Below are 18,403 nucleotides of genomic sequence, written 5' to 3' on the forward strand. Positions count from 1 at the left end.
GTATCTGAAGTCCGAGGTATACAGGGTAAACAGGAAGGGAGCCAATACAGTCCCCTGTGGGGTCCCAGTGCTGCTTGTAGCCATGTCTGACACACAGCTCTGAAGCTGCACAAACTGTGCTCTGCCAGTCTGGTAGTCCATTATCCAGGATACAGTGGAAGTGACAACCTGCATTGAATGGAGTTTTACCCCAGCAATGAGGGCTGTGTGACATTGAAGGCACTTGAGAAATCAAAAAACATGATCCTCACAGTGCTGCCCTGCTTATCCAGATGGGAGTAGGCTCTGTTCAGAGGGTACATGACAGCATCATCAACTCCAGTGTGGTCCTGGTAGGCAAATTGCAGGGGATCAAGGGCTGACCCAACCAGGGGTCAGAGATGAGCCAGGACCAACCTCTCTAGGGCCTTCTTGATGAGTGAGCTCAGGGCCACTGGACGGTAGTCAATCAAGTCTTTTGCTCTGTCCTTCTTGGGTACAGGAATCACAGGTGACGTTTTCCGCACAGTCAGGACCCTTTCCAGGCTGAGACTTGGACTGAAAATGCGCTGCAGAACTCAGCACTCTCCTTCACACCATCTAGTGCTGATTCCTTGCCGTGTCTGAGTCTCCCCAGAGCCCTTCTCACCTGCTCAGTAGTGAAGGCGAGTCCATAATGACTGGGGAGCTGGGGAAGCTGAAGATCAGAACAATGGCGGTCGGTATGTGGAAGTGTGGATGGTAGGTGCAGGGGAAGGAGGGATTGTAGACAGAGGTAGCCTTTGTTCTTCTTCCACATGTTGAATTGGAGTGGAGAGGAGGGGAGGGGTTGGTGCTGAGGAGTGTGTAAACAGAAGAGCAATTGTCAAACCTATTGAGGAGTTGTTTTAACTCATCAGCCCTTTGTGTCTGCATTCCAAGGCTCTACAACTGGGCAGATTGAAGCCAGTGCTGTTCTTCCTGCCTCTCCATGACTCGCACATGTTTATTTTTCTTATCTAGATCTGAACTCCTAACATTTAAATGATTAGATTTCCTTTGATGCATTTCCCCCATTTTATTATTGGTTCTCTAAACAGTTTTGTTACTGTGAGAGTCGAAGAAAATTAAGATGTGCGTTTCTGAAAGAGGTCGGGGTTAAAGTCAGAAAACAAATGTGATTTAATTATGTCTGGGTTAAAGTCAGAAAACAAATGTGATTTAATTATGTCTGATAAGCAGGAATGCAGAAGCGCCTGACAAATTAACTGCTTGTGGAATCATTGAAGTCCTGAGATATGGACTATTGTTTTACAGAAATGTGTAAAAAAACAACTCTAAATATGGAATGGGATAAGACTATGTACCTCCCGAGTCAGGGAGGGGAGGGGTAAGGAAGAAGGATAAAACCTGCTGCCCTGTAAGGTTCAGGGTTCCCTTCTCTGAAGGCACCCAGCTCTGCAGAACTGTTAATAAACTTTGTTTCCTTGAATTTGTCTTGAAGCCATTATTCGGGAGCGTGGCTCGTTTCTGACAACTTGGGGTGCTCGTCCGGGATCCACACTCCAGCCGTGAGGGGGGCAAGGAAGGACATCGGAGAAGGTGCACCCTGCCGAGTTCGGCAGTCCCTGATTCCTTGCTTGTCGCCCCGCGCGGCTTGAGCGAGTGATATCCGGCGGACTCAAGGAAACAAAGAGGGGTTGTCGAGGCAGTTGAGACAGTGAGCGATCGAGTAATTTCTGTGCACAGGACCCAGGTAGGATGACTTTGGTCTTACTGGGCGATCGCGGGGACAAAGGGTTCCGGAATTGGAAAGGAGCAGCCCTAAGGTAGGCTGCAACCAAATTAAATTCCTGTATGGGATAGACAAGGCAAAGGTTGTCTAAGTACGGGTGGAAGGGGAATCGCTTAAGTCCTCAAAAAAGAAAGGGTTCCGGAATTGGAAAGGAGCAGCCCCTAAGCTAGGCTGCGACCAAATTAAATTCCTGTATGGGATAGACAAGGCAAAGGTTGTCTAAGTACAGGTGGATTGGAACCGGGCAAGTCCTCGAAAATGGGGGGAGCAGGATCAAAGGGGAGAAAACAAAAGGGAACACCTAGAGAAAGCGCTGAAAAATACCCCGGGGTCCCTCCTGATAGTCCCTTAGGTCGCATGTTTGACGACTGGGGAAGTGGGAGGTTAAAGGGAAAATCAAAGGAAAGGATGATACAGTACTGTGAATTGTGGTCCCGCCAACCAATCCAAGGGACAGCCGTTTGGTGGCCGAGACTTGGTTCCAATGAAGATTGGGTCGAACAGGCTCTAAATATATATGTAAACTCAAAACCTAACGTAAAACAAGAAGAAATCGATTATGCTTTTTGCTGGATGCCTAGTCCCCGAGCGACCACGAAAAGCTTTAAGATGGAAACCAGAGCAGAGGAAGATAAAAGAAGAAATAAGTGGGAGGTATTGGATAATTTACCGCCTCCGTACATACCTCCGGCGCCTCCAGCGGCACCCGTTATGGGAGCAGAGGGAGAAGATAATATGGCGGCAGTAGGGAGGAGAGTCGGCACCGAGCAAGGTGAAGACGAAGTAGAGGAGGTAGGGCAAAAATCTGACCAAGAAAACAAAAGAGAGACTAGGGCAGAGAGGAAAAGGAAAGAAAACCAAGAGATGAAGAAAGAGGACGAAGAAACAAAAATGTGTCCCCTCCGAGAAGTCCCAATGGGAGGGGCACAAGGGGGAACAGGTTACGTAAATGTTCCCCTGACGAGTACAGAGGTATGGACCTTTAAGAAAGAGATGAAAAATCTGTTAGAAGATCCTATGGGCCTTGCGGAACAATTGGACCAATTCCTGGGACCAAATACCTACACCTGGGATGAAATGTACTCAATAATGGGGACCCTATTCTCCGCACAAGAAAGGCAAATGATAAGACAAGCTGCAATAGCAGTCTGGGAAAGGGAGAAGCCCCAGGATGGACCAGGTGAACAAAAATTCCCATTAGTAGACCCACAATGGGATAAGCAATCGGAGGACGGAAGGAGGAATATGCGATATGTACGCGAATACATGATAAAAGGGATACGACAGGCTGTGCCAAAGGGATACAACTTCACTAAGGCCTTTGGAAGTCACCAAAATCCTGAGGAAACCCCGTCAGATTTCCTGGATAGGATTCAGAAAAATAGGCAACAATACGCAGGAGTAGACCCAGAGACAGAGGTGGGACAACAACTAATTCGAGTAGAGATTGTGTCCAAAGCCTCATAGAAGTGCGCTCGTATGCCATGATGGAAGATGAAGACTAGGGAGGTCAGGGGTTCCACCCCTTGGGGAAAAATCATCGGCAGGAACCCCTGGTAAACTTGAAATTAGGTCCCCAAGGGTGTGACACAACCTTCATGGTCGGCTCAGTCCTGTGAGTTATACACGCTCCAAAGGGCTCTGATAATATTGGTAAAGAGAGTCGGAACTGTATACACTGACTCCAAATACGCCTATGGGATAGTACATACATTTGGGAAGATATGGAAAGAAAGAGGACTGATAACGGCCAGGGGAAAAGGACTGGCACATGAACAAATGATAAGTATGACATTGGAAGCCCTGGCCTTACCGACTGAAATTGCGGTAGTGCATGTACCCGGACACCAAAAAGGATCGACACCTGATGCTGTGGGGAACCGTCTGGCGGACGAGGAGGCCAAACGGGCAGCAGTTGAAGAACCGGTGCAACTCCTGACTTTGATACCAGTGAGAGAAGGACTTACTAAACTGCCTGTGTTTACTCAAATGGAGATTGACAACATGAACCAACTAGGAGCCCGGAAAGACGCTGATGGTAAATGGAGAAACCCCGATGGAAGACAGGTGCTAAATAAGGAAGTGACCCGCAACATACTCCCACAACTGCACCAACAGACCCACTGGGGAGCGCAGGCAATGTGTGACACGGTACTTAGGGAATATGCATGCAAGGGAATCTACACTTTGGCCCAACAAGAAGTAACTGGATGTCCAACGTGCCAGCGAATAAACAAGAAAGTGATGCGATCCATCCCAAGAGGCGGCCAGCCCCTGGCCATGAGACCCTTCCATAGGATCCAAATCGACTTCACCGAGCTGCCCCAAGTGCAGAGATGGAAATACTTATTGGTAATCGTGGATCACTTTACACGCTGGGTGGAAGCATACCCAACTACTAAGGCAGATGCGCCCACAGTAGCTCGAATACTACTTGAGAACATAATCCCCAGATATGGAATCGTGGGGTCCATAGACTCTGACCGGGGGACACACTTCGCCTCCAAGACGCACCAGTTAATTTGCGATGCACTTGATATCGAATGGAAGTACCATACCCCGTGGCATCCCCAGAGTTCGGGAAGACTAGAACGAATGAACAGCACCCTGAAGGCACAGCTAACCAAGTTGATGTTGGAAACCAAGCTCCATGGACCAAGTGTTTGCCGATCGCTCTCCTGAGAATACGTACAGCGCCCCGGAAGGACATAGGAGTATCTCCTTATGAGATGCTCTTTGGACTGCCATATTGGAATAAAATAGAGGGGTATCCCACACTACAGGGGGGTGATTTATTTGTAAAGAACAATTTACTGGCCTTGTCCCGTTCCTTTGCAGAACTGCGGAAAAAGGGTCTCTTGGCCCAGACTCCGCCGCTCGACTTTGCTTTACATCAGATCGTGCCTGGAGATTGGGTTCTGGTAAGGACCTGGAAGCCGGAGAAGTTACAGCCACAGTGGGAAGGCCATTTCCAGGTCCTGCTAACAACAGAGGCGGCTGTACGGACAAAAGAAAAAGGGTGGACACACGCATCCAGGGTAAAAGGACCGGTGAAGCCCGAAAGCCGCACTGAGTGGACCTGTGTTCCCGGTGAAGAACCGTTGGTAGTGAAGCTAAAAAGGCAGCAAAAATGAACTCTATGTGGACTGTAACATTATTGACTGTAATATATTTGATTCTATATGTCGGGGAAATTGAAGGGAAATGTGACAAGTGCAGAACCGTGGTACGAGTGGGGCAGAGGGTGTTCCCAGGATCATTTGTGTCCCACTCGCATGTGAATGATCAATGCTATGATCTAAGTAAGAGAGAAGAATGTTGGGAGAATAGTAAACCTTATTACCAAGTTTATAATAAGGGCTACTCAAGGAGATAAAGATGGGCGAGTGGGGTGATAAATGGCCACCAGCTCGCATCATTAAATACTATGGACCAGCAACCTGGGCCCAGGATGGGTCATGGGGATATCGTACACTGATCTATATGTTAAACCGAATTATTAGACTACAGGCGGTGGTGGAAGTGATAACCAATCAAACGGCACTGGCATTGGAGCTGTTGGCAAAACAGCAGAGTCAGATGCGAACAGCAATATACTAGAACAGGCTGGCTGTGGATTACCTATTGGCCTCTGAAGGCGGGGTATGTGGGAAGTTCAATCTTACAAACTGTTGCCTTAAGATAGACGACAGTGGAAAGGCCGTGTTAAAAATATCCGACAAAATTCGGAAACTGGCCCACGTGCCAGTACAAACCTGGTGATCCCTGGGGAACATGAGTTGGCTAGACGGGCTACTGGGAGGTAGTTGGTGGCGCACCGCTCTCCTAGTAGCAGGCGGGGGTCTAATGATTCTCTTACTTTTGCCGTGTTTGATTCCTTGTATACGAACACTGATCAGGCGCAGTATATTCCAGCTCCAGGCAGTAGCGACATCCCAACATGGGACAAACGAGCTAAAACTTATGCTATTAAAGAAGAAAGTTGACCCTCCACGGGGGGGCGGAGGAAGGACGGTGGGCCCCCTGGAAAGAGGAGAAATGCTAGCTGCTACGCACATCTTAAAAAGAAAAAGGGTGGAATTGTGAGAGTCGAAGAAAATTAAGATGTGCGTTTCTGAAAGAGGTCGGGGTTAAAGTCAGAAAACAAATGTGATTTAATTATGTCTGATAAGCAGGAATGCAGAAGCACCTGACAAATTAACTGCTTGTGGAATCATTGAAGCCCTGAGATATGGACTATTGTTTTACAGAAATGTGTAAAAAAACAACTCCAAATATGGAATGGGATAAGACTATGTACCTCCCGAGTCAGGGAGGGGAGGGGTAAGGAAGAAGGATAAAACCTGCTGCCCTGTAAGGTTCAGGGTTCCCTTCTCTGAAGGCACCCAGCTCTGCAGAACTGTTAATAAACTTTGTTTCCTTGAATTTGTCTTGAAGCCATTATTCGGGAGCGTGGCTCGTTTCTGACATTACTAATCTTAAATGAATTCTGCCTCATCAAAATGCCTGTCTGTAAATGGATTGTCTTTGCAGTGTTCTGCGATGATTATCAGGCCTGAATGTCAGACCCAGATAAATTAACTGCTCCTAGCCCCAGGGCAAGCACAGCATTACTAGACTTACGGCAAGAAGAATCAGTCAAGTTTCACACGTTTGATCGCACTTCAATACCAGCTGCTCAAATGGAACCTGAGACTTTCATTGTCATTCCCCTCCCCAACTTGTACAGAGTGAATCTCAGCTGTTTCGTTGCTATAATTAATCCATATAAATAAAGATCAAATTTGGGAACACTCCCAGTATTATTATAAATTAGTCAATTTCTTTAATAATTCAGCCATTGAAAATACTAGTAGTCATGAGTTTAAATTGTCCAACCTTTATTTTTTTATTTAAAGATACGGGTTTTTCCAGTCCAATGAGTTGCATGCCCAGCAACCCAGCTATTTAACACTAGCCAAATCACAGAACAATTTACAATGACCAATTAACCTATTCCGTAGTAAGTGTAGTTTCTAAATTCAAGCACAAATTGTGTAAATGACACAGTTTGTTTTACATCATCTTATACGCTCTTCCAGACCAAGACAAAATTCCTTTCACTCCACTCAGGAAAAGGTGTCCCTAAGACATCAATGTATCATTTAATTGATCCTTCTAAAGGTCCTAGTGAAAGTATAAACTAAATGCTGAATTTGTTGTGTCTTCATACTGTAAACTGAGCTCCATTTTAACCTTTCTTGAGCCTGAAGCAAACCTTGAAGTTAGGATCATTTCATTAGCTAACATTTTCTCAGTTTACAAGAAACCTGGACCCAATTTTCCCTGGTAATACTTTGAAGCATTGTGGGTGCATGTTCACAAGTGGGAAGACTGCTACATTAGCTCAACACTAAACAATACTCAGGGCAGTGAACCAGCTACTTAGACCAGTTATTTCTTGCACATACCTTCCTAGAGTGTTTAACTAAGACACAGGTACAAGCATAACATTTGAGGCACATCACAAGCTTATGATTTTGAGATCAATGTTACTAAGACACCATATAAAATACTAAACAATTCCAACAAATTCTTCAGTGCAGATATGTCCTCTTAGTATATAGCAGATGTATGAATTCTGTACATCAAAACAAGGTCATCATGTCTCACAATCAATGAGAACATGGCATATTTCCACAATACAGTTGTTTAAAGATTTTAACATTTAAATGTTAATTGAGGATAAAAAAGAAACCCATGTGATATATTACAATGATTTTTATTGTCAAGGTGTCTGTGCTGAAAACATAGGACATAGAACAGCACAGTAACAGGCCCTTCAGCCCACAATGTTGCGCTGAACCAAATGAATAAGTAATTGAATGGCCAACTAAACTAGTCCCTAATGCCTACATAATGTCCATTTCCCTCTATTTCCCTCACATTCATGTGTCTATCTAAACGTTTCCAGATAGTCCCTACTATACCTGCCTCTACCACTACACCAGGCAGCACATGCCAGGCACTGACCACTCATTGGGTGGAAAAACGTGCCTCTAACATCTCCTATAAAATTATCCCCTCTCTCTTAAATGCATGCCCTCTGGAATTAGACATTTCAACTCTGGGAAAAAGATACTGCCTGTCTATCTATACCTCTCATAATCTTATAAACCTCCATCAGATCTCCCTCAGCCTCCGCCACTCCAGAGAAAACAACTCAAGTTTGTCCAGCCTCTCATTGTAGCACATGCCCTCTAATTTCTTCTGTGCCCTTTCCAAAGCCTCGACTTCCTTCCCATAATGGGGTGACCAGAACTTCAAATGCAGCCTAACTAGAGTTTTATAAAGCAGCAACATAGCTTCTTGACTTTTGAACTTAGTGCCTCAAATAATCAAGGCAAGCATGCCAAATGCCTTCTTAGCCATCTTATCAACCTGTGTAGCAACTTTCAGGAAGCTATGAACTTTGACCCCAAGATCCCTCTGTTCAACAACACTGTTAAGGGTTTTGCCTTCAACACTATGAGAATGTGATGCTGAGGCTTTATAAGGCACCGGTGATGCCTCACCTTGAGTATTGTGAACAGTTTTGGGCCCCTCGTCTTAGAAAAGATGTGCTAGCGTTGGAGAGGGTCCAGAGGAGGTTCAGAAGGATGATTCCAGGAAATTAAAGGATTATCATACGAGGGACGTTTCCTGCTCTGTTCTGAAGGATGTTTTGGGAGGGGGGGGGGGGGGATCTCATTGAAACCTTTCGAATGCTGAAAGGCCTAGATGGAGTAGATGTGGAAAGGATGTTTCCCATGGTGGGAGAGTCTAGAACAAGAGGGCACAGCCTCAGGATAGGGGGCGCCCTTTCAAAACAGAGATGTGGAAAAATTTCTTCTGCCAAAGGGTGGTAAATTTGTGTAATTTGTTGCCACATGCAGCTGTGGAGGCCAGGTCATTGGGTGTATTTAAGACAGAGGTGGATAGGTTCTTGATTGGACATGGCCTCAAAAGTTATGGGGAGAAGGCCGGGAACTGGGGTTGAGGAGAGGGAAAAAAAAGGATCAGCCATGATTGAATAGTGGAGCAGACTCGATGTGCCAGATGGTCTAATTCTGTTCCTATGTCTTATGGTCTTATAGTCTTATGTACTGTCTCTTCACATTGGACCTGCCAAAGTGCTACACTTCACATTTGGCTGAGTTAAACTCCATCTGCCATTTCTCAATCCATGTCTGCAACTGATCTATATCCCGCTGTATTCTTTGCTACCCACATCTACATTATCCACAACACCAGCAATCTTCATATCATCTGCAAACTTACTAAGCCCCCATCTACGTTTTCATCCAGGTCATTTATGTACAACACAAACAGCAGAGGTCCCAGTACCAATCCCTGCAGGACACCACTAATTACTGACCTCCAGCCAGAATAACTCCCTTTGACTACCACCCTCTGCCTTCAATGGGCAGGCCAGTTTTGAATCCAAATGGCCAATTTACTGTGTATTCTACGCATCTTAATCTTCTGGATGAGCCTTCCTTGATAGACCTTGTCAAATGCCTAAACCTATGTGGACAACATCCACAGCTCTACCATCATCAACCACCTACAACACCTCATCAAAAACCTTAGTCAAGTCAGTAAACCAGGACAAGACAAGATTATAAATCCTGATTCCTTTTGCAAGAGAAACTGGACATTTCTGAATTTATGGCAATAAAATAATTTTTAAAAAATTAAACATGTTTTTTTCCTGTCAGAAAAACCTCAAGATGTTACATCAATTTTAAAACCAAACATGGAATCTGAAGAACAGAAGTAAAGAACAGTAAGATTATATCTGCTGTGAAATACTTTTTCTTAATTTTACATCATTTCAAGAATGCCACAATGGTTAAAGAAATATAGTAAAGTATCTAGTTACTCAGTAACACATTGTGTTCTGCATATTGTTTGAAAAATATATAATAATATTAATTTATGTCATTTTGTATATTTCTAGCTATTATGAACATTTTTTCAGTTATAATAGATTTAAAATTCACTCACATTCCAATTTTGTATTCTCTTGGTTCCACATTTGTCTCCACTAGGCTTCAGGCTTGCTTTTGCTGGCTGTAATTAGCTCTAAATCTCCATCGGCCTGTCATGCAGATGAAGAAGAAAACAAAAACAGCAAGTGGGAAGGAATTATGACCATTGCCTTGAAAAGTATTGAATGTGTACTCTTATCAATGCAGGAAGTGATCCCTGTTTTACAGATACCATTTATTCCTATTCTTTTGCATAGAGGCACTCTGTACAGTAAGGCATTGAATTCCAAAAGATTGCAATGCCTTGCAGGAAATCGGATATTTAATATATGTTAAAAAGAACAAATACACAATATTTTTTCTGTACTGAACTAACTAGTATATCCACCTTAAGTTATCATTCCATTGTATTCAAAAAAATAGAATATTATTGAATTCAAAAGAGCCAATTGTTTGAAATAATTGATTTGTGTATTGACAAATTTAAGAAAATGACTGTTGAAAACAGAGTTAGATAAAAGCATTCAAAAATACAACCGCTAGCAGTGCTGTTGTGATATAAAGGATTTCAAAGCCTTTTATACTGTCTAATCATTTGGTACGTAAGTTTAAAAATAGCATTGTCCTTTTGATAATACCAGAGAGCAGGTTTTGCATTTTTTATGTTTTGGTACAGTATGCCTTCTTTAGAGATATCTTTGAAATGTTCTGCATTATTTGTTTATTATCTTTGATGTCATAAACTAATTAGTCATCATTCTCCCTACCTTTAGTTGCAGTCAGTGTTAAATCCTTTCAGACCCAGGATCAGCTGTAGAATTGTGCAGGATTTCTAAAATGCTGACCTTTGATTTGTCATTCACATGCAGTCAAAGGTCACAGCAATTCCATCCAATAATCCGAGGCTGCTGATGCACAGCACTCTTACGTGATTATGCCACGGTAGGCAGAGCCATACAGAAGCACAGGAAGCAAACGTCTACACGCACAACCCGGACAGATGGCATGGAAAACAATACTGGAACTGCCGTTGCTTGATAACAAAACAACCATGCTGTACTGATTCAATTAAAGTCGTCCAACCTTTCACTTACAATTCGGTAATTTAATCCTGCCTCTGCTTTTATTAAAATGTATTGGCCTGGAAAAATATATATCTTCATTTTTAGTTCATTGTATTTTAATCTTTTAAAAAATCCTTCATTCTTTCTTTTTTTTCATTTCTGCTAAAGGCATTGACTCATGCTGAGTATAGTTGTGGAAGCAAATGGTCGTTCATTCTATATATGTTCAACGCAGTGATTGTTGGCTGACTGCCTGCCAACCCTGCCTAGCACGACAGAGCACGACACTCACCTCAAACAATATTTGTGCATCGGCAATGAAAGTTATGCCTTAAAAAAAATAAAAACTTTCACAGAGCAGTGCAGTTGAAAGAATAGTGGTGCCTAATGTAGTATCTAAACTGTTTGTTTCAGACATATAGAATCCATGTCCTTAGAGCTAAGAGTGTAGGGACACCTGGAAAATGATTAGTTATACCAGAGGGAAATTTTTAACATTTATTGATGTATTCATTTATGTATCATTCATCATATGGCCTTGTGGCTAAAGGGATCAGGGGGTATGGAGAGAAAGCAGGTACAGGGTTCTGAGTTGGATGATCAGCTATGATCATACTGAATGGTGGTGCTGGCTTGAAGGGCCGAATGGCCTACTCCTGCACCTATTTTCTATGTTTCTATATATTCATTTATTTATTACATTCATGTAGTCACTAGACAGCTCCAAAAACATTCATTCATCCAGACAATCTTAGTCTTGATCTTACTACAGATATGTCCTTTGTTCTCTCTACTTCTACCCTCTCTGCAATGTGAAACACACCCATTTAAGGATCATTGAGCTGAAACATGAGCCCTCCTCGTCTCTCCACAGATGCTCATGACCTCTTGAGTATTTCTTGTATTTTCTGTTTTTGTTTCAGATGCCCAACAGCTTTTTGATTTTCAGGTCCTGAATAGTGTCTAGATTTCAGTGAATGCAGACGTGGCCAGCTTCATTTCCCAAGCTGAGGTGTGCAGACAGCAAGCAACCTCACCTCTGACCTCACGATGCTGAACTGGATATCTATGGGATTGAATCACTGAAGCTGGTGGGTCCTGATCACTGTTCTGAGGAATTCCTGCAATAAAGTATTGAGCATGACCACTTCCTTCCTGAGACAATAACCTTGCCAGCAGAGAACTTGCACTTTATTTGCACTAACTATAAGTGCACCAGGGATTCTTGATGCCCCTCTTGTCCAAAGCTGCCTTGACATCATGGACAGTCCTTGTTAGCTCACCTCTGGAAGTCATCCTGTTTGTTTATGCCTGGATCAAGGCTGCAATAAGAATTACAGACAAGTTGATGAAAAGCTTAACGCAAAGAAAGGGGATGAGCTGATGGTGAATAAATGTTGCTTGAAAGCACTACCGACAACAGCTTCTATCACTTTTCTCATGATTTAGAACAGAGTGATGAGATGTTCATTAGCTGGATCGGATTTACCTCGTTTTTCTGTTGGCCCAGCAGAGCTGGCAGCTTACCACTTGGTCAAGTAGGTTCTAACATTGTAAATATACTGGGACAGCTTTGAAAGAGAATAGTTAATTCTGGAATTCTCATCATTCTCAGCCACTTCCTGGTATCGTGTGGAATTAATCAAATTGGTGGAATACTATTACTGACCCCCACATGCTGGCTTCTGTTTTTGTAGTGGTTGGGGTAATCGTTCTCCTGTTAGCTGTTAGTATGATGCTATTACAGCTCAGGGCATCATAGCCTGGAGTTCAATTTCAATGCTGTCTGTAAGCAGTTTATACGTCTTTCCTGTAAGGCCGTGGATTTTGTCTGGATGCTCCCACATTCCAAAGGTTAATTGGTCATTGTACATTGTCGTGTGATTTGGGTAGAGTTAAATAGGTGTGTTGCTGGGCAGTGCCGCTCTTTGGGCTGGAAGGGCCCGGACTTTGTTGTATCTCTAAATAGATAAATGACTGGAGGTAACATGACTATGTAGGTTTAATTTGATCCATTGGTTCTGGGGTCACTAAGGCCTGTATACTGCATGCTGATTTAGCTGGTGAGAAGGCAAGCAAGTCCCTCTTGCAGCTTTGACGTGCTGGCACCTCGTATTTACACATGGATTGTGCAGCTCCCAGTGTTCCCTTCAAAAGTCATCATTGAATGAGGTTTTGTCCCTGGTGAGATAGTTCTGGCGGAGAGGAGGTTGATCTCGATCCTAATGTACCAAGTAAAGTTGGTATTCAATCTCGCTGCTGCTGGAAGCTCAGAGCTCCTTACAGATTTCCAGTTTAAGCTACCTGAATTTGTCCATTTTAACCGAATCGTGATGTCATATGAAGGGAGGACATTGTCTCTATATGAACCGTGCAGTGGTCACACCTATCATCATGGACAAACACCTCTGTATCATGTAGACTGGTGACAATAGGATCAGGTAGGTTTAAGTCTCATGATACTCTGTCACCTTTTGCCACGTACTGTGTCCAGAGCTACTTCCGTCAGGAGTCAGTTAGCTCAATCAAGTCTTGCTACTAAGAAAAGCAATGTAATAGATATTGTAAACCAGACCCAGAGTACACTCTACTGCTTTTCCTGATGTTCTTCCATGGTGATGTTCAACATGGTGAAGTACCGATTCGGTAGCTTAAGGGGGGGCAATAGGTAGTAATCAGAAGGATAAATGGTGTGTGAAGACCGTGCTGCGGGCTGTCGTGGCCATTCCTTCCCAAATGCATACTGTTACGCCACCAACTCTGATAAGTCTGTCTAGCCAGTAAGACAGTATCTAGCCAAGGACTGTGATGGAGGCCTCTGTATAGCAGGATTCTATGAGTATGACTGCATCAGACTGGTGCGTAACCAATCTCCCCAGATGAAGCACCAGTTTCAAGATGTTTGCAATGAGAAATTTGGAATGATTTGGACTAAAGTTACTTTCCTTTTGCCAAATCCAAAGCCTTAGTGAATGCTGCATGTCCTTCCTTATTCTTATCATGTTTTAATCTAGTGGTTTTTGGAATGATGCAGTCCCTTCAGAATCCTGGTATGGGTCAATCCCATCACTGTTTGTCTAAAATCAAATGAAAGCCACACTGAATAATGGCAGCAGGTTTCTTTTCCAGAAGGATAATCATCAACTAAATGAAGTTTACTAGAATCAAGTATTTTCATGGTCACTGGCTATTTTAAAATTATTTTACTTAGTCTTCCAAGTTCTATGGTGGGATTTGAAATCATGTTCTTGGATCCGAAGCATAATAGAAGAAATAAGTGAGTAAATGCAGAAAACACTGAAAATACTTTTTGTCAGGCAGCTACTATGGAGCAACAGTTAATATTTCAGATTATTGGCTATCAGTTTGAATGAGAGTATTTTCTATTTTTGTTTTATATTTCCAGTATTTATACTATTTTGATTTCAGTATGGGAGTAATTGCAGCTTCAAAAACATTGTTGCAAAAGGAGTATCAAAGAGTGGGGATTGAAAGCTTGACGCTGCATTTGTAAATGACTTGGGAACTATTTTCGAGAATAGAAGGAAGTGGAGAAGATAGGATGTGGAGAACATGAATGGTGTAGAATAAAGAGAAGTGTTTCAAGAGTCCAAGATTTCTTCCTAGTGGGCACACTGGGCAGGGCTGCCAGAGAGATGGCAGAGAGTGGTGTTGCTGGGTAGCTGATAATAAACCATGGACATTTGGAGAAAGCAAAGCATGGTACAGAGGAGGCATGAGTGCTTATCGAAGGAAACTGAATTGAGATTGGGACTGGAAATACTAAGAGAAACAAAATTATTGACTGACCAGGCAGAGGCAGGAAGAAAAGGACCAAGACAGATCAAAGAATAGTGCTCAGAAGATTCTGTTTTTTATGAAGTGCAATCATTAATGGTGAGGCTCTCTTTTCCAAGGAGAAGATCATGGGCAACTCTTTTCTTGAACTGCAGATTGAAATGTTCCCACACTGCTGATGATGTGGGAGTTCTAGTTGAACATCCGATGGCAATGAATAAATGGTGATACATTCTCAAATCCTTGTGACCCAGAAAGGAACTTGTGGTGGTGCTGTTCTCATACATCTTCTAATATTGTCCTTCTAGATGGCTGAGTTCACATGTTTGCTTCACATAAACGAAAAGGTTTTAGTGGATTTGTGCAATTGTTCTTTTCAAGTATGCCCAGAGCAGCCATGGGGGTGCAGATGGTGCAGAGAATGAATGTTTGGAATGATGAAAGGATTTGTCACTAAGGGTGCTGTTCTGTCCTAGGCAGCGCTGAGCTTCAGTGCTGCTGGAACTGCTCTGATGGAATAGGTGCAAATGGAAGTCATCCTATCATACACTGACACCGTGGATGTTAGAAACGCCCTGAAGAGTTAGGACATGAGTCATGTACTGCAGGATTCCCAGACCCTGACCTAGTTTTGTATCTGCAGTTTTTATTAGATTTTCCAGTACACAACAGGCTAATAGTGAATTTCTAAGATGTTGATGACATTGTTTAGCCATCAAAGGCTGTCTAGATCCTGTTGCATTTGGGAATATAAAATTAAAGCATCACACTCTGAGCATCATGAGCTTCAGAGCAGTTGCTAAGATACAGAAGCTCAGGTGCTTAACAAAAAAAGGGAGGAGACAGATTTGAAAGAATCCAAACATAGGATACGTGACATGATGGAATAAGCTTGATGCATTCTTGTGCCTCTCTTATCTTAATAGAAATGTTGTTACCTGGGTTTTGAGCTGTAGGTTGCATCCTGTTTGTGTCCCAGATGCTCACCTCTTCACTAATCACCTGTCTGAAAGTTCTACCAGCAGGAAGAACGAGTAATGCAGACTCAAGGGAACACCACATCCTGATTCACCATTCCTCATCACATATCATGTTAACTTGGAAAAATATTGAATCATCTTCATTGATATTGTATCAAATCCTTGAGCTCCCTGCCCAGTAGTATTTTACTACCTTCACCAGAAATATGTTATGGGTGAGCAATAAATTCTGACTTTTCCCTAAATTCTCATATCTTAAAAAAACAAACTGAAAAATTAAAGTTGCAATTAAGACCAGTGGTTTCCTACACAATGGGTGCCAGAATACTAATGGCATTGGGCTAGAATATACTAACCTTTAGCACATGGTTCATAGGGGAATCTCAGCATATGACAGTGCTGATTCCAGGGTGGATATCAAATGTCCTAAGTAATGTACTTTGCACCCATCCCTCAGCTTCAGTGGAAATAGAATAGGTAGCATACATAATGCAACCCAATTCAATCTTAATGGGATCACCAACATTAATTGTGCACTTAAGTTCAGTTAAATGTCTTTGGTTTCTTATTTTACTGAATTATTTAAGTAAATATTTAAGAAATTAATTTCTGTTTGTTTTATAACGTAATGCACTGGTTCATTTTTTTACTGTGATGCTGTATGTATTTCATTTAGCAATTCTGTAAGCGCAGTCTGTTCTATTTTCAGTTTCTTTGGGTTATTGTTGAAGATAAGAGATGATGAGGAATGTGTGCCATCCAATTAGGATGGTCAAAGAGGAGGTTTCTCTGGTGAGGGACACTAATGTTGGCCTTGAGGCTTTTGTTCAAGAGGAGATGAAGAGGGAAGATACAGGAGAGAAGAGGTCGTAGGATTCGATCCGGCGTGGGACCGTGATTCAACGAAGCCAGGGGTGAGATCGATTGAGGATCGGTGACTATGAAGAAACGTTGAGCTCCAACTTGTGCACATTTGACTGCTTCATTTAAGTGGGGCCTTTTTTTTGTTCTTTCTTTACTAACCCTTTAGTCCAAATAAGATTCATAGGTATAATCTTTTAATCATATGCGGTGTACTGTCTGTTATTTCATGGTGCTAATTTGTAACAGGGTTGCAAATGACACAGCATCCACACAAATGGGTTTGGGGTGGGAGAGTCGTCTCAATCTCATGAGTTTAGCGGGACCAGAGGTTGTCTTCCCCAGACTTATGCAGTGAAGGAAATCAGAGGGTTGTAATAATTATTTAAATACTGTACATTTGACCAGTGAATTGATCACCGGAGGCATTAAAACATAGCAGAGGCCATCTGGGATTACTGGATTTAAGGCCTCAGGATTCATCTCCAAAGGCCAAGTCTCCATTTAAGGACTGATCCACAATGCCAGACTGCCTCAGCAGCCAAACCTCCAACTGATAAAAAAACTACTAGGCGAAGACAAACCTCATGAAGCTTGATGTAAGTTATTGGCCTTGTTGAGAAATTCATTCAGTGGCAAAGTACAGAGTGTTTACTTAATGTGTCAAGATGTGCCTCGCAAACATCTGGGATGGGTCCACACCCAGTTATGGTATTTAAAGCTGACTTGATTCAAGGAAAAGAAAGCAACATTTCCAAGTCCGCTCATTGCACAAAGTTGTACCTCGTCTTTCAATACTGCATAAGACCATAAGAATAGGAGCATAATTAGATATTCGGCCCATCGAGCCTACTCCACTCTTCCATCGTGGCTGATTTATTACTTCTCTCCACCCCATTCTCCTGCCTTCTCCCTGTAACCTTTGACACCCTTACTGATCAAGAAACTATCAATTTCACCTTTAAATATACTGTACCTAGTGACTTGGCCTCAACAGCCATCTGTGGCAATGAATTCCACAGTTTCACCACTCTCTGGCACAGATATAAAAGCTTCAGAAAAGACATTAATGGATAAAGGATAGAATTGTAGAGCCAGACAGCGCATACACTCATTGGCCACTTTATTAGGTACTTCCTGTACCCAATAAAGTGGCTGCTGAGTGTGTGTTCGTGTACTTCTGCTGCTGTAGCCCATCCACTTCAAGGTTCGACATGATGTGCATTCAAATACGCTCATCTGCACACCACTGTTCTATAACCATATAACAATTACAGCACAGAAACAGGCCATCTCAGCCCTTCTAGTCCATGCCGAAGGCTTACTCTCACCTAGTCCCACAGACCCGCACTCAGCCCATAACCCTCCATTCCTTTCCTGTCCATATACCTATCCAATTTTACTTTAAATGACAATACTGAACCTGCCTCTACCGCTTCTACTGGAAGCTCGCTCCACACAGCTACCACTCTCTGAGTAAAGAAATTCCCCCTCATGTTCCCCTGAACTTTTGCCCCCTAACTCTCAACTCATGTCCTCTTGTTTGAATCTCCCCTACTCTCAATGGAAAAAGCCTATCCACATCAACTCTATCTATCCCCCTCATAATTTTAAATACTTCTATCAAGTCCTCCCTCAACCTTCAACGCTTCAAAGAATAAAGACCTAACTTGTTCAACCTTTCTCTGTAACTTAGGTGCTGAAACTCAGGTAACATTCTAGTAAATCTTCTCTGTACTCTCTCTATTTTGTTGATATCTTTCCTATAATTCGGTGACCAGAACTGTACACAAAACTCCAAATTCGGCCTTACCAATGCCTTGTACAATTTTAACATTACATCCCAACTCCTGTACTCAATGCTCTGATTTATAAAGGCCAGCATACCAAAAGCTTTCTTCACCACCCTATCCACATGAGATTCCACCTTCAGGG

The 18,403-nt window shown here is 42.7% G+C and overlaps 1 protein-coding gene across 1 annotated transcript in view; it reads right to left on the reverse strand.

Annotated features, from left to right (window-relative positions):
• Nucleotides 1-10,671, reverse strand: part of dnajc6 (DnaJ (Hsp40) homolog, subfamily C, member 6) — a 130,426-nt gene extending 119,755 nt beyond the window's left edge. The window contains exons 1-2 of the mRNA XM_073063186.1: nucleotides 10,533-10,671; nucleotides 9,782-9,875 (exon numbers count right to left, since the gene is read on the reverse strand). Of these exons, the coding sequence (XP_072919287.1) occupies nucleotides 9,782-9,812 (31 nt within the window). The 5' untranslated portion in view covers nucleotides 9,813-9,875; nucleotides 10,533-10,671. The remainder of the gene's footprint in view (nucleotides 1-9,781; nucleotides 9,876-10,532) is intronic.
• Nucleotides 10,672-18,403: the final 7,732 nt, after the last annotated feature.

Source organism: Hemitrygon akajei, chromosome 12 (assembly GCF_048418815.1).
Source record: "Hemitrygon akajei chromosome 12, sHemAka1.3, whole genome shotgun sequence".
Classification (NCBI taxonomy): domain Eukaryota; kingdom Metazoa; phylum Chordata; class Chondrichthyes; order Myliobatiformes; family Dasyatidae; genus Hemitrygon; species Hemitrygon akajei.